The 13,639-nt window shown below is 41.7% G+C and overlaps 1 protein-coding gene across 1 annotated transcript in view; it reads right to left on the bottom strand.

The window, feature by feature from the left end:
* foxn3 (forkhead box N3) overlaps nucleotides 1-13,639 on the bottom strand; it is a 57,768-nt gene that overhangs the window by 16,523 nt on the left and 27,606 nt on the right. The window contains exons 3-4 of the mRNA XM_030777685.1: nucleotides 9,519-9,655; nucleotides 2,214-2,281 (exon numbers count right to left, since the gene is read on the bottom strand). Coding sequence (XP_030633545.1) covers nucleotides 2,214-2,281; nucleotides 9,519-9,655 — 205 coding nt within the window. The remainder of the gene's footprint in view (nucleotides 1-2,213; nucleotides 2,282-9,518; nucleotides 9,656-13,639) is intronic.

Below are 13,639 nucleotides of genomic sequence, written 5' to 3'. Positions count from 1 at the left end.
AAATCTCTGATTACTGTGATTCACAGGTGTGAAATCTAATCAAAACAACATGCGTGTACCAAATCAAACATATACTATTCTCAGCATTATTGGAGAGAGAGAGAGAGAGAGGGAGAGGGAGAGGAGGGGGAGAGAGAGAGAGAGAGAGGAGGGAGAGAAGAATACACTTCAGAGGAAGACTGATGAGAAAGCTGATTATTGCCTGTGACCAACGTAAGTTCAAACCATCAATCACTGCCTCCTCTTTTAGGTTAATAAATTAGTCAAAAACAGAGAGAAGACACAACAAAGACTGTACCACAACATATTTTCTTTGAACCCAAGACTGTTCGTGCTCTCCATCTCCCCAGTCACACATAAACAAACAAACCTTTTGATCCTAATGGAACTGTGTCAGTTGTTTGTCTATCACGTTAAAAGAACTTGGACTCTGCGGGAGTCAAACCTTTTTCTTTAGTAGGGATGCGCATATGATTACTACTGTGAAAATAAATTTTCATTATTGAACATTAATTAATAACCAAACACAAAGGTGCCAGATTCAATATGTCAGTGGACACCAAAGAAACTTGAGACAGATACCCTTCAGCGAAGCTACTCATTCCAGAGGATCACAACAAAAGGTTTACAAACTCCCTCAATAAAAACTGTCCGAGGCCCTGGGGATACAGTGCTGGAGAGTGATGTATGCTCTCTTTGATTGTGAGCAGGACAAAGTGCCCAGGACTGCACTTAATGGAGGAAGAGGAAGATGAGCAGACTTCGTTGTCTTTCCGGAGGCCATTAGACTAACTTCCCGACAAAGCAAGACACTTTATGGGAGTGGTTACTTCCACCTCCTGCTCCATCATATTGTCTGAGCTCGAAAGCACTCCAATGGAGAACACATGTCACATCACGTCAATTCAGCTAGAGAGTCAGAAACATAGAGAGAGAGACAGAGAGGTAAAGAGAGCAAAAAATCGGCCCTCTGAAAGATAACACAGGCTTATCTGTTTTCTGACTGTCTCACTGACCCACTGAAGAGCCAAACAAGAGTGTCAGACATACTGTCTACCATAAGCTTTTGTTTTGTCTGCCATCTTCTCAATAAAAAAGTGTGTGATGACTCACAGTCCCAATCTATTAAAGCTCTAATATCATGAGCTGTAGAGGCATCCTGAATAACAACGTGACCAGACTGTCTTGCTAAAATGACTAACAGTTACAATCTGCCATCACGAAACGAGTATTGTACCTCTTTATGCAATAACCAAAGACATGGAGATATTTACAAAAATCTTGGTTTACTGCTATATGCAGACCACAAGTAAGTTTTGATTCTCCTTCGTGCAATGTAAAAGTTTTACTTCTCAAATATATCCACTGTGAACTTGGCAGTAAAGCAGCCTTTTGTCAACTGTGATTCAATACAGTCTCTGAAGCATTGTTAACTCATCACAATAACTAAAAAACAATTTGTTCTACCTGCACAGTCCTCAGTAAATTATAGTATTTGTCACTTTTGTTCAGTTTGGTATGCTTGTACTTAATGACTCTTTAATCTTTCATTTGTTTGGTGACAAAAAAAAAAAATCAAAGAGAGGTTTTCAGCCTAAGCTGTTTTTTTTTTTCATTTCTCTCTTAAAAATAGAGCTTTTGTCCTCAGTAAAGGAAAAAAAATGTTCCACTTCTTTCTCTCCTCCTCAGAGCCCGGAATACTGATGAACTGGTCAAGTGACAATTGTACAATGGTGATTTACACATAAACCCCTCTCTGAATGCCTGCTGATATGTGTGAATTAAGAGAAGAGAAAAGAAATTCCACTGGATTACAGTGGAAGAGAAAGCGGGAACAACTGGAAGATGCTACCAGAATCCAGAAATGGCCTTGAAAAGGAAGAGGAGAAAAATGCCGTCAGATTTGGAGCAGGTCTTTTTAAAGCACAACAAATATAAAATACACCCACTCTCTACTAATTCCCTTATGATCCAGCCAGGTGCTTGAATGAGAGGCTTTTGTTGGGAGGAAAGACTTTTCTAAAGAATATGCAAATAAGCCAAGATCCCTTGTATAGCAGCTCTGAAGTGAATCACAAATGAAGGGCTGGTCCAAGTGCAACGCTCCCAGCACTGGGGCCAAAAGAGTGGTGGGGGGGGGGGGGCGAGAGAGAGAGAGAGAGAGAGAGAGAGAGGGAGGGGGGGCAGAGCTAAAATAATGTATGACTCTGTACCTTGTAGGAGAACTCCTTTGTTTTTTCTGTAGTAGGGACTCCCAGGCCAAATCGGAGAACTGGACATGCTGCAGAGACAAAAACATGAGAGAGAACGTCAAGAATGAGTGCACGGGAGAGAGTGTCGAGTGTCAGAGAGTATAGAGATTGAGAATAGAAAAGAGAGAGTATGGAGAAAGAGAAAGAGAGAGAGAGAGAGAGAGAGAGAGAGAGAGTGAACAAGCGAGAGAGAATGAAAGAGAGCGGTGGGGAGAGAAAGAGAGTGTCACCGCTCTACCAAGCAATAACTCCAATTTTCTAAAAACAACATAAATAAAACTAGAACTGACCACATAAGGCAACATAGAATGCTCCTGACCAAGTACTAGTCATTATATCATATTTCAAAACAGGCCCCAAGAACAGTTAATCACTGCTTTTACTCTCTTAAATTACAGCTTTGGCCATGTATTCATCTACAGGAGCTCCGCACAGAGACGCACGGCGGGGCATTCTTCAGACTGAATTACTCCCTGAATGGGTTTAGACTATTTTACAGAGATGAGCTCAACCGCCAGGAATACTGACTCAGCCGTCTGCGCTCTCTCGTTCTCTCTCTGTCTCGCTCTCTCGCTCCAGATGGAAACTCTTCATTGCATTCTGTTGGTAATGTCTGTGAAAATATTTGTTGTATTGTGTTGGTGATGTGCTGTATTGACACTGCAATGACAAAATGAGTTAAAACCATCATATGTATATATCTCTCTCTCTCAGTCCACTGAAGACACTGGGGAGGTGAGGCTCTGCGAGATCACCGCCGAATGGTTCATCAGAACCATTAACTGATCGGACTGGGATTTTACGGAGCCAGTGTCAGGGGAGGGGAGATAGGGGCCAACCCTGTCTCCATGTTGGGTCAGTGAAGCAAAGAGGAGAGACAGACAGGTATCAGTGTCATGATTAGAGACAAATGCCTCTGTGAGCAGACTGCTTGGGCTCTCCCAGCACACGCACACACACACACACACACACACACACACACACACACACACACAGGCACAGGCACACACACACACACACACACACTCAGGTACACAAATCTAATCAAGAGCAGTCTGATCTCCATTGGAGCTTCCTATCCAGCACTGGCTGGCAGATAACACTGACAGACATTGGCTCTGTGATGTTCCTCTTCATAATCTTCTTAGAGTGTATTAACTAATTGAGAATAAGAAGAAACAGGCATAGGCGCGAGGCTTTTCAGTGAATTTGTCTGCATGGCACATTAAAGGCCCGATGTTGCACATGACAAAGTGCTTTCAGTGTATGAATCTTCCTGATGCAGTGTCTCTAAAAGCACTTCACTCTTTCTATCTCTCTCTCTCTCTCTCTCTCTCTCTCTCTCAATCTCTTTCTCAATCTCTCTTTCACAGCAAGTGATGGGCCATGCCCCACAATCAAGGGAAAAGCAACCCCTGCCATCTCAAGAAAAACTAATCTCTGACAGTCTGCCAGATGCCAGGATTTTGACCTGACAATTCAGATAATTTCTTGAAGAGAGAGGTAACAGAACCCAATCTTGTTTCTTCACAGATACTTTAATTACAGCGTTCTGTCACAATCTCCTTCTGATTTTTTGGTCAGGACGATTAAAACATATTTCTGTACTGCTCTGTCGCAGCTTGATACCAGCCTCTTCATTAGCATACTAGTCGCCTAGCAACCGAAACATTCCAAACTTTTCTCTCTTTAAGATTCTTTTAATGTATTTATTTATTCATTTTTATTTTTCTATTTCTTTTTTTTTTTTTTTTTGGAAAAGCATTTAGCACCTAACCAGCTTGACTTACATATAACATGATTCATGTCATCTTAAATACCACATTAAAAAAAAAAGAAAAAAAGAATAAAATCGAATTTCTCTGACGTACTCTGCATATATTGTTCATTATGCTCTCAGCCTGCACCAGCTTAAACAGAGCTATTGTTTTGACTTATTGTGTTTAGTGTACATGTAAGACACGGAGAGATCCCTGCACCTGAGTTAAAGGGGTGCTGAATTTTGACTGTATGCCTGGGTGAACCACTGCTCCTTGACATGCAAAGTTCAGCAGCAGGTCTCTCAGCAGTTCCAGTGACTGTTTATATTCCAAATTGTATTGCATCAAGTTACTGCCATGTTGCCATGGACACAACACGCCTGGCCGACGAACGATTCTCTCTCTCATTTTTTTAATCGGCTGTGTAAAAAAAAACAACATAAAAAATACAAATATATTTTTACTCGTGTTATATTCCCTAGTCTGTAATATGAAGACTATAAACAGAGATGGACTCTAACTCTGCAGTTACTTGGCCCTGTGTTGTGACAGTAAAATTTAACGCGGTTATGTGGAAAGAACAATGAAACGGACAGTGATGAAATTTCAGCCTCAGTGCAGATACAGCTTTGTATCAGCAAAGACACTCATCTTTCAGTAAAAGTATTCTCATTGCCAGGGACGAGTTACAAAGCTTTAAATCGCTGAATTGTGGAAAAAAGTATGTTTTTTGTTGGCTAGCTGACAATGGCAGGACACATTTAAAGAGACTGAGCCATCAGAGTGACTCATCTGGGGAACATCTGTAAAACCCAACTCATTTTATACACATGACCCAGGACTGTGGTGAAGCTTCTTTGAACCTGCTCTGTAGGAGGGAAGTTGGTCTGTTTACTCCAGCAAACAACTTTTAAACCATGTGAGAAATCCAAGAGAGAGAGAGAGAGAGATGGAAAACGTAAAGTTTTAGCAGAGCACGAAAGCCTAGAACTAAAGAGACATTTCAGAAAGCGTTATCGTTATAGGTAACCATTCCACACCAGGGGAGAAGACATTCTTTTTCTCTCAAGTTCAGGGTTTTTTTTTTTTGTTTTTTTTTTTATGTGAAACACATGTGCCACTGGCAGGACTCAGGCTGGACGTACGCCTCTGCTATTTTTACCCTCAGCTCTCTGTCCATTGGCTGTGTTAATGCAAACACTCCTGCTTCTGAAGGAACAGTGTGTCTTACTAACTTCAGCTGGGCCGCTGAGTGCATTTCCAAAAAAAAACAAGAATAAAAAAAAAAAAAAAACGGGGAAGAAAAAGCTACTCCCCCCCTGCCCTTTATATGATTCCATAAATCTCATTTCAAATCCTACTGCTCACAACCTTCTCTTTTTACCCCCGAAAATTACAATCCTCTTTAAATAATCTAAAGACTAATTGGTGCTAGTGCTGGTTTTCCCCCTGTACTTTTTCACTTTTGTTCGGGCAAATTCGACAGCCGCCTTCCCCCTGAAGCTCACAGCTCACAATAGAGCCATTCTTGAGGCCAGAGGGGCCATGGACACTGCACACAATGAGTGGAGGGAATTTCAGGCCAGAATCATGTAGACTTGGAAAAGGAAAATTCGACAAATCCCAGAGCTTGCTTAACATTGTACTCTGGACCGGCCGTAAACTCTGACCTGGTCTAATGAAATTACCGCAGAACGTATCTCATGTCAGTAATGTATTTATTTATTGAAACAATACACAAGGAAAAATCTGCTTAGTCTACAATGATCTTGAGAAACACAGTGGCAGTAGGCTGTAATGGTGTTTCTTTCAATGACGCTACAACCCATTCGAGTCATTGTGAAAGCTGGTGAATAACACTGATCCTGGAAAGTATAGGCCTCATTTTTTTTGTTTATATCTTATCAGGAAAACAAACATCCTGAAAAAATGCTAACACATGCACGCGCGCGCACACACACACAGCCACAAACAGACTGGCTAGTATAGGTGCACTATACATGACCATAAATAGAGAGAGATGTGCAGTCTGTAGACATACAAATCAATAGAGTCATAGGCACAATGCCCAACAGACACAGCCACACATAAAGAGAAGAAACAAGAGATTAAACCACTTTTTCTCTTCGTTTTTTATCTCTCTCTATTTATCGTTCTCTCCACAAACACATGAACACGAAGACAATTTACAAGTTCACCTATAAAATGAAGCGTGTACATAAAACAGATGCACATGCGCCCGCACGCACATGCACACACACAGACACACACACAGATACACACACGGATACACACACGGATACACACACACAGATGAGTGAAAGTTTATATAAATATCAGGGAGAAACTCAGCCCCTGGAAGTCTAGAGAGAGTTGTCCATATGTCTTTCACAGGAAAAAAGTTTGCACTTGACAAACTACCAACAGTACAAGAATATCTCAAAGGACAATAAATCTACCCACACACACTCATAGCGACCGCACAAAAGGAACAAAACCATCTATTTCCATTGATTGCTTCCAAGAAATAAAAACACGACATTAGGAATAACTATCGGAGATTTACTTAAGGAAGTAATATGTAATTTTCTGATTCACGCTGTCAAACGCTGGGCTCCGGATAAACAAGTCTCCCTAATGATTTAGCTGCTACAAACCATAAACAAAAGTCAGTCCAAAAAAGCGGCGAGATAACTAATCCACAGCGATAGCAGCAGAGCCATCCTTCTCTGGGCAGAGGAGCTAATGAGGGAGGGGAGCCACAGCACTCGGGCTGAGATGAGGGGCTGCACGGAGAGCAGACCCGTGGAGGTTTGACACTGGATGTGAGAGCATCATCATTTAACATGCCTGTTTCCATTAGAGCGGCTGTCCAAAGCTGTGAGCGATCCTGTAATTTTGTGTTTGTGTGAGGGGACCGAGGGAGGGCCCGGCTTGGCATGGCGCGGACGGATTCAGAGGCCTGGATTTTTTTTATTTCCACCTGCTGATACTTACGGTTTCCGAATGTTGAAATTCTTCTTTTCCGTATTTTTTCTTTTTTAGCTTTTTGCATGTTTTTTTTTTTTTTTTTTGCTGTGTTGATTGAAAAGATAAATGGAAAGAGAGCACTAAGGTTTGCTTTACTGCACTCTCTCTGTTTTTTCTGCTCTTTCCGTTTCAGAGTCCCATATAAAATTAATCTCCTAAAGCTACTGGACCTCCAGTTGTCATCTCTGATAATTCACGCATCCACGAATTTTTATGAAGACAGACAAAAGCAGGAACAGAAAACCCTAAAATAGGCTCCAAGCCATCTGCCGTTGCCATGGAGAGTTGCGTGTTGCCACGGCAATAGCGTATTTCTCTGCGCTAATGGCCTGTCCTTTTGCCAGGCAACAAATAGCCCTGTGATGCAACTGCACCTGTCTCAGCTACGTGTTACCATGGAGGCATTCCTGTTGTCATGGCAACCATCACGCTAATCACCTCACAAGGGCAAACACTCAGCGGTGAACTCCCAGCTGTTCCTCCCGATCTCCCTCAGACGCGAAACTGTTGTCGTGTGTTAAGGAATGTGGCTTTGTTTTGGACCCCGTATAACAGGGCCTCTTCTAATGATCCGCCGAGTTTCCCCCTCTGCTCTGAATGGAGGCGTCGGATCACTGAGTCTGGATGCTGCTGCGTAAAGTAAAATAAACTACTGTGTAAATTCATCGTGGCTATCATTACAGCATGTGGTTTGCATTTATATTGTATACCGACTACAGCTTCCCAGTATTCTTTATCTGAATGTTTTTCTTTCCCCGCTCCAAGATTCAATCAGCTGTGTGTGTGTGTTATTTTTTGAAGCAGGACAGATCTTTCTGTGGTCCAGCACATAATCAACAGCAAAAAGACAAATGTGTCACTCTGTGACTCAGCGGAATGCTATAAAAAGCTTCATTTCCCTTCCTCAGAGCCACAGTGTCCAGATAAACACTTTATTACGCGCTGCTACACGCCGATCCACCATCTGGCCTGAGAGGAGCAGAGGAAGTTGGCCTCCATGTGCCCATCACACCAAACCACCATCACAGAGAGAGATAGAGAGAGAGAGAGGGAGAGAGAGAGAGCAGTTAGCCAGCCCCCCTCCCCTCTCCCTGCACGCTATAACACCATTGTTACCACACAAACATACATGGGCATGCACGTACACATACACATAAACATACAATATACATACATGCACACTCACAAAATTGTAGACATCTATAGGCTTTCACACATATGCATACACATGAATACACATGTAGAGGCACATATGCATATGATCATACAACCGCAAGCACACACATACACGCACACATACTCACACACACACACACACACACACAAACAGCAACACGCCTTAAAAACTCTATAGAGAGCCAGGGAATGATGCCAAATCTGCTTCTGACGTGGATGCTCTGGGTTGTTCTGGACTCTTGTGTGTGTGTGTGTGTGTGTGTGTGCCATTTTTGAGTGTGTCCCCGGTTCAGCCATCCAGGCCTGCTCTCAACACCTGTTTCTGATAACTGCCTAATGGTCTTTAGACAGTGAGCATTTACAGGGAGCACTCAAATCAATAAACGTCAACTAACATAATCACTCACCATCACACATAGCACAACTATCAAAACAATGAAGATGTTATCACTTTCAAAACTGTGTAGAGGGAGATTATATTAGAATTCACGAGGCTTTATGAGTGATTCTGTTTTGGTAAGTTGAAAAAAACAAAAAAAATGCTTCGCCAATTTTACTTTCTGTACAAGAGCACCTTGTAAAAGAGTCTGCGTTGTAACTTCTTGATTGGATGACCTCATTCGGCAGCAATTTGTTTAGCTGTTTGTTATTTTTTTTTTGCATTGACGAAGCAGCAATGTGCTTGCGGTGCCACTTTACTGCTGAATCCAGAGAAGTGGAGCGGCCTAAAAGTGACAGCGCGATAAACAAAAAAATAACACTGAACAAAACGTCCCCCCCCCCCCCTCCACTTCACGACACGACACCTCCCCAACACTTCCATCCACGCCTGAACAGCACCTGTATCCCAGCAATCTCTTTTCCAGTCATCCCCTTCTCTACACGGAACACTGGAGTTAGAGAGAGGCTGTCAAATTTAATTCGAGGCTTCTTTGGGAACATCTATCTCCATTTTCCCTCTCCAGCCACAGAGCCGGCCATCCATTTGTTCCTCATCCTTTGTTAGGAATGATATGCCGGTTTAGGTTTTACAGTAAAGCAATTATTCTGTCTTGCACAGTCGACTAGTTCCAAGCACAGAGATCTGTTAGCACAGGATCTAAATTAAATGAAGTGTGGTGAAACTACAGCTCAGAAACCCTGTGTAGGGTCTCGCTCCGACGGTTTTCGGCCGTGCCCGTGGGCACAAACGTTACACCCGTCGCTCTTGGAGACCGTTGGCGCGCCGACGGCGGAGCGAGGGAGACGGAGAAGAGGTACGTGTGGGAGAGATGATATCTCCAGCGAGGCTTTTGCTTACCTTTGATATGCCTGAGGAGAAGTAGGAGGCGTGTTGAACACCTGGGAGTAGGGATGGTATGGCGTCTTCTTTAGAGCCTGGATTAGATTCTGTCTGTATTCTGGGTCTATACACCACAGGGAGCCCTTCCCGATACTCTACAGAGCAGGAGAATATGGAGGAAATGACAAACACACAGATACGAAAAAGAAAAAGAAACAGAAGATGAGCAGAGTTAGAAACATGGCTAAATCTTCTCCAGAAAGATTTGACAGTGCTAACAGACATTCCTTCAAACTCCTGGAACATTTTTTTTTCCCAGAGTCTTCAAACATGTTTAGAAAGTACTAGAACAGAGTAGCAAAGGTTATGAGGACTCTGAGTCATCTCTCTGAGAAGATCAATATAGAATTATGAACAACTGAATTATGCAGTAACTGTGCCCACAGGTTTCTTTATGACATGAGACATATAGACATGCGGACACACACACACACACACACACACAAAGTTTATTGAAAGTAGGCATCAGAAGCAGAAGGCAACTTGTACTACACGTTCATTTCACTAGTTTAACCAGATATGATAAGATGTAACATAACTAACGTAAAATACCTGTCCATATTTGGTTAATTATATTTGGTTGAATGCAGATTTCAGAAATGTCTTGGCACAGTATGTGTATTTCTAAAAGTGTTCACATACATACATTTTCTTCTAATGTTACAACACTAAAACAACCAGCAATGTCGACCGTGTCCATTTTGATCCTTGATCATTTTCATTTGCAAATGATCGTTTCAAAACACATACGTGAAGTGTTTTTTTGCAAATTCATATCCAAATTAATAAATGCATTAAGGCCCCACTGTAACTCAATTAAGCACTCAAAGTTAGTCCATTCACATAAACTGCTAGATTGAGGATAAAACACAAAAAGCAGGCATATTTGAAAATCAGAGAATTTTAAATGTGTTTGAAAAAGGACACTATTGCGAAGAGCTGAACAGAGCGCTGACATTGATAATAAGTCATGAGTGATAATGAGTAATAATGAGCAATAACCTTTGCTAGATAGAGCACCTCCTAGTATACAGCTCAGGCATATTGCGCATTAAACTAAAATTGTAAGTTTCCACTTCGACTTACAGGTATCAGAGCAGGCTGAAAAGATCATTTCCCCCCATTAAATGCAATCTAAATCTTCTGACAACATTTTCATCATTGCCTCGCCATAGCTCCTAAATAACTCTTGGTGTCTGTACTGTGACTGCATATGTGTGTGGGGGTATATGACAACTCCTACTTTCCCTGTCAGCCTGTCTGTCACACTGTCTGTCTCGCTCAGGAGTGCCCTGTCGCCGTTTTTAGGGAAATGTGAAATAACCCATCAAACATGGCAAGCACAATTTATCCATTACACTGAATTGCTGGGTTAATGATTTGCACTGGAGCAGCGATAAAGCTGATTCTAGCCCTTTTACCACAGAGCAGCCAAGGAAGCGATCAACTCCCCGCGACCAGCTTCAGCTTGGGCTGCAGATTGGCTAGATTTGATGGTGAAAAATGAAATGGAAAAAAAAAAAAAGCAATAAACCGGCTCACCATAAAAACCAAGATGTGCAAAATAGGGACTGCACAGATGTCTATTCATATGGATGTTTTATGGAGCCGTTTGACAGAATCAGCATTTTCAGAGAGGGAGCGAGAGAGAGAGAGAGAGAGAGAGAGAGAGAGAGAGAGAGAGAGAGAGAGAGAGAAAGAGAGTCAAAGGATCCACTTGAGACACAAATTAATTCTGAAGGAAAATCTGGAGGTAAACTGAAAAACAGAAAAGTATCTCTGAATGAGATACTAGAGTGAAGTCAATTCCATTGACTGACATAGTTTTCAACCGGCCATCAGGGAAATGCCATCTAAACCAAGCAATCACTTCATATTACACTGCACATGTTGTAACTGTACATATTATATGTATATGTTATAATCCGCCTTAGCAGTCTTGATGGACAATGATTGCAATAGAAACTTGAATGGCCAATCTCTGTGCCAGTTTATCTCAACGCCAAACAGCTGTCTCTCTCTCACATGCCCACACACACACACACGCGTGCACACACACACACATGCACAAACAATAGAGGGATCACTATTTAGTTGGACAGACTGTGGGTTCCCACTAAATCAATAGTAATGACCTTCAGATCAGTGACAGTGTGTCATTTACCCTGAGGTGACACAACTCTGGAGAATGTCAAAAACCAATAGCCATTCACACCAAATTCTGTTATTTTTTTTATTTATTTTATATTTTTTCTACTTTACAGAGCACAACCCAACGTCATGCTTTTTTCCCAGTACAACACGGTCAACAAAATCAGTATCCTATGGAAAGACTGCTGGTCAAAAAAAAAAAAAGGAAAGAGAAAAACATAACTATTTTAGGTAGATCACCTGTGATGCCATTCGGCTTAAAGGGCTGGAGTGAAATTTAGAGAGCAAGTTAGATTCCCCCGACAGAGGTTAAGACATCCCCATATTTCATATTGATCCCTGAGAAGTGCGCACCTCCATAAGCAAACATTTGCCTTTCTCTCCTCAGCCCATTTGGCCAGAGTGGAAGGATTTGTTCAACCTCTAGGTAAACTAGTGCTGCTTGTTTCCTTTGACAGTGTAATCTAACTTAATCAATATCAAACTCATCTCAGGGACTTCAACTGCATCACAATGCTGTCTTACATATGAGTAAAAAAATTCAAGCATATGACCATAACCAGAAGAAGCCATGTATCGTGCTGAAAATACATACAAGTGTAATCACATTTTGATATGAAGCTACAGATTATAGTTTTAACCCATAAAGAATAATTACACTGAACGACAGCCGTGGAGGAAACTCTATCATACATTCTCACATACGGTTTCTTGAGGGAAAGTAGTTTTTAGCAAAAAATCCAATCCCCCCCCCCCCCCCCCCCCCCCCCAAAGCAGTGAAGGCATTTATTTATAGATCAAAATGACATCCCCTGCCTAATTAAGCTGTCAACTTTCCATCAGTGTGCTTTAAACCCACATCTAGACTTAATGCAAGAACATACTGAGCCATGCTATTACACTCTTAAATGTTGTATCTGGATAGGCAGGTCTATTTGTCAACTACAGTTAGAAACTATTTGTGACGGACGATAGAGGAGGAAAAGAAAAAAGTCATGAAATCAATATGATATCAAATATTTATAAGTGTTTTCAAAGCACCAAAATGGGAGAACAAAGGTGCTAAAGTTTAAAAAAGAAGAAAAGGTTGGTGTATTGGCATACACATCTCTGTCTCCTGGGAAGGTGCAAACATTGTTAGGATTAAACAAAGACAATCAATTCTAATTAACAAAGGATCATAAATCGGGACTACAAGCCCTGGAGGAAAAAAAAAATCTACAACAGTGGAACTTATTAAAGCCCATTTCTATGGAGATCATTAACTTCTGGTACTTTGCAGTTTGGGCAAGAAGTATTTATCGGTGGATTCAAATTGATATGCAGACTTTATGAAATGTCAATTATTTACCCAGAAAAGCGGTGCTGCAGACAGATTGTATGTCAGTGCGTGTGTGTGTGTGTGTGTGTGTGTGTGTGCCTGCAACAAAAAAAGTTCCAGCAAGGACACGTCCCTCCCTGGAGTGTATGATATTACAAACGGCCGCGGCATTGGATTATTCATATTTGCCTCCCTGAGAAGAGGCTGTACTGGTCTAAATTTCCAAATGTTCTGTAATCAGGAAAAATCAATAGGTTTTAGAGCACTTTCCCACTGATTTATTTCCATCTTCTGACAGCTGCTGTGTCGCTCTGAAGGCCAGCTCAATGGCAGGAGTCAATAGAGGCTCCAATCAGAGGGAAAAACGAGAGGAGAGGAGAGAGAGAGGAGAGAGAGAGAAAAAAACACTTGGATTACACTGGTTTCCAAGGCAACAGGAAATGGAGGAGTATATAAAGGCTGTTTGATAGTCTTGGCAGAGGGATCTTTCATTTTTGCTAAGAACCATGGGTCTCTGAAGACGCAATACTCCATCATGACCAATACGGTTAATCCTATCAACTTCCATGCAAAACCAAAGCCATGCAATTACGAGCCCCTCCTTCTT

Source organism: Chanos chanos, chromosome 1, assembly GCF_902362185.1.
Source record: "Chanos chanos chromosome 1, fChaCha1.1, whole genome shotgun sequence".
NCBI lineage: Eukaryota > Metazoa > Chordata > Actinopteri > Gonorynchiformes > Chanidae > Chanos > Chanos chanos.
The sequence above is the reverse complement of the archived record's forward strand: the minus strand, read 5'-3'. Positions and strand labels throughout refer to the sequence as shown.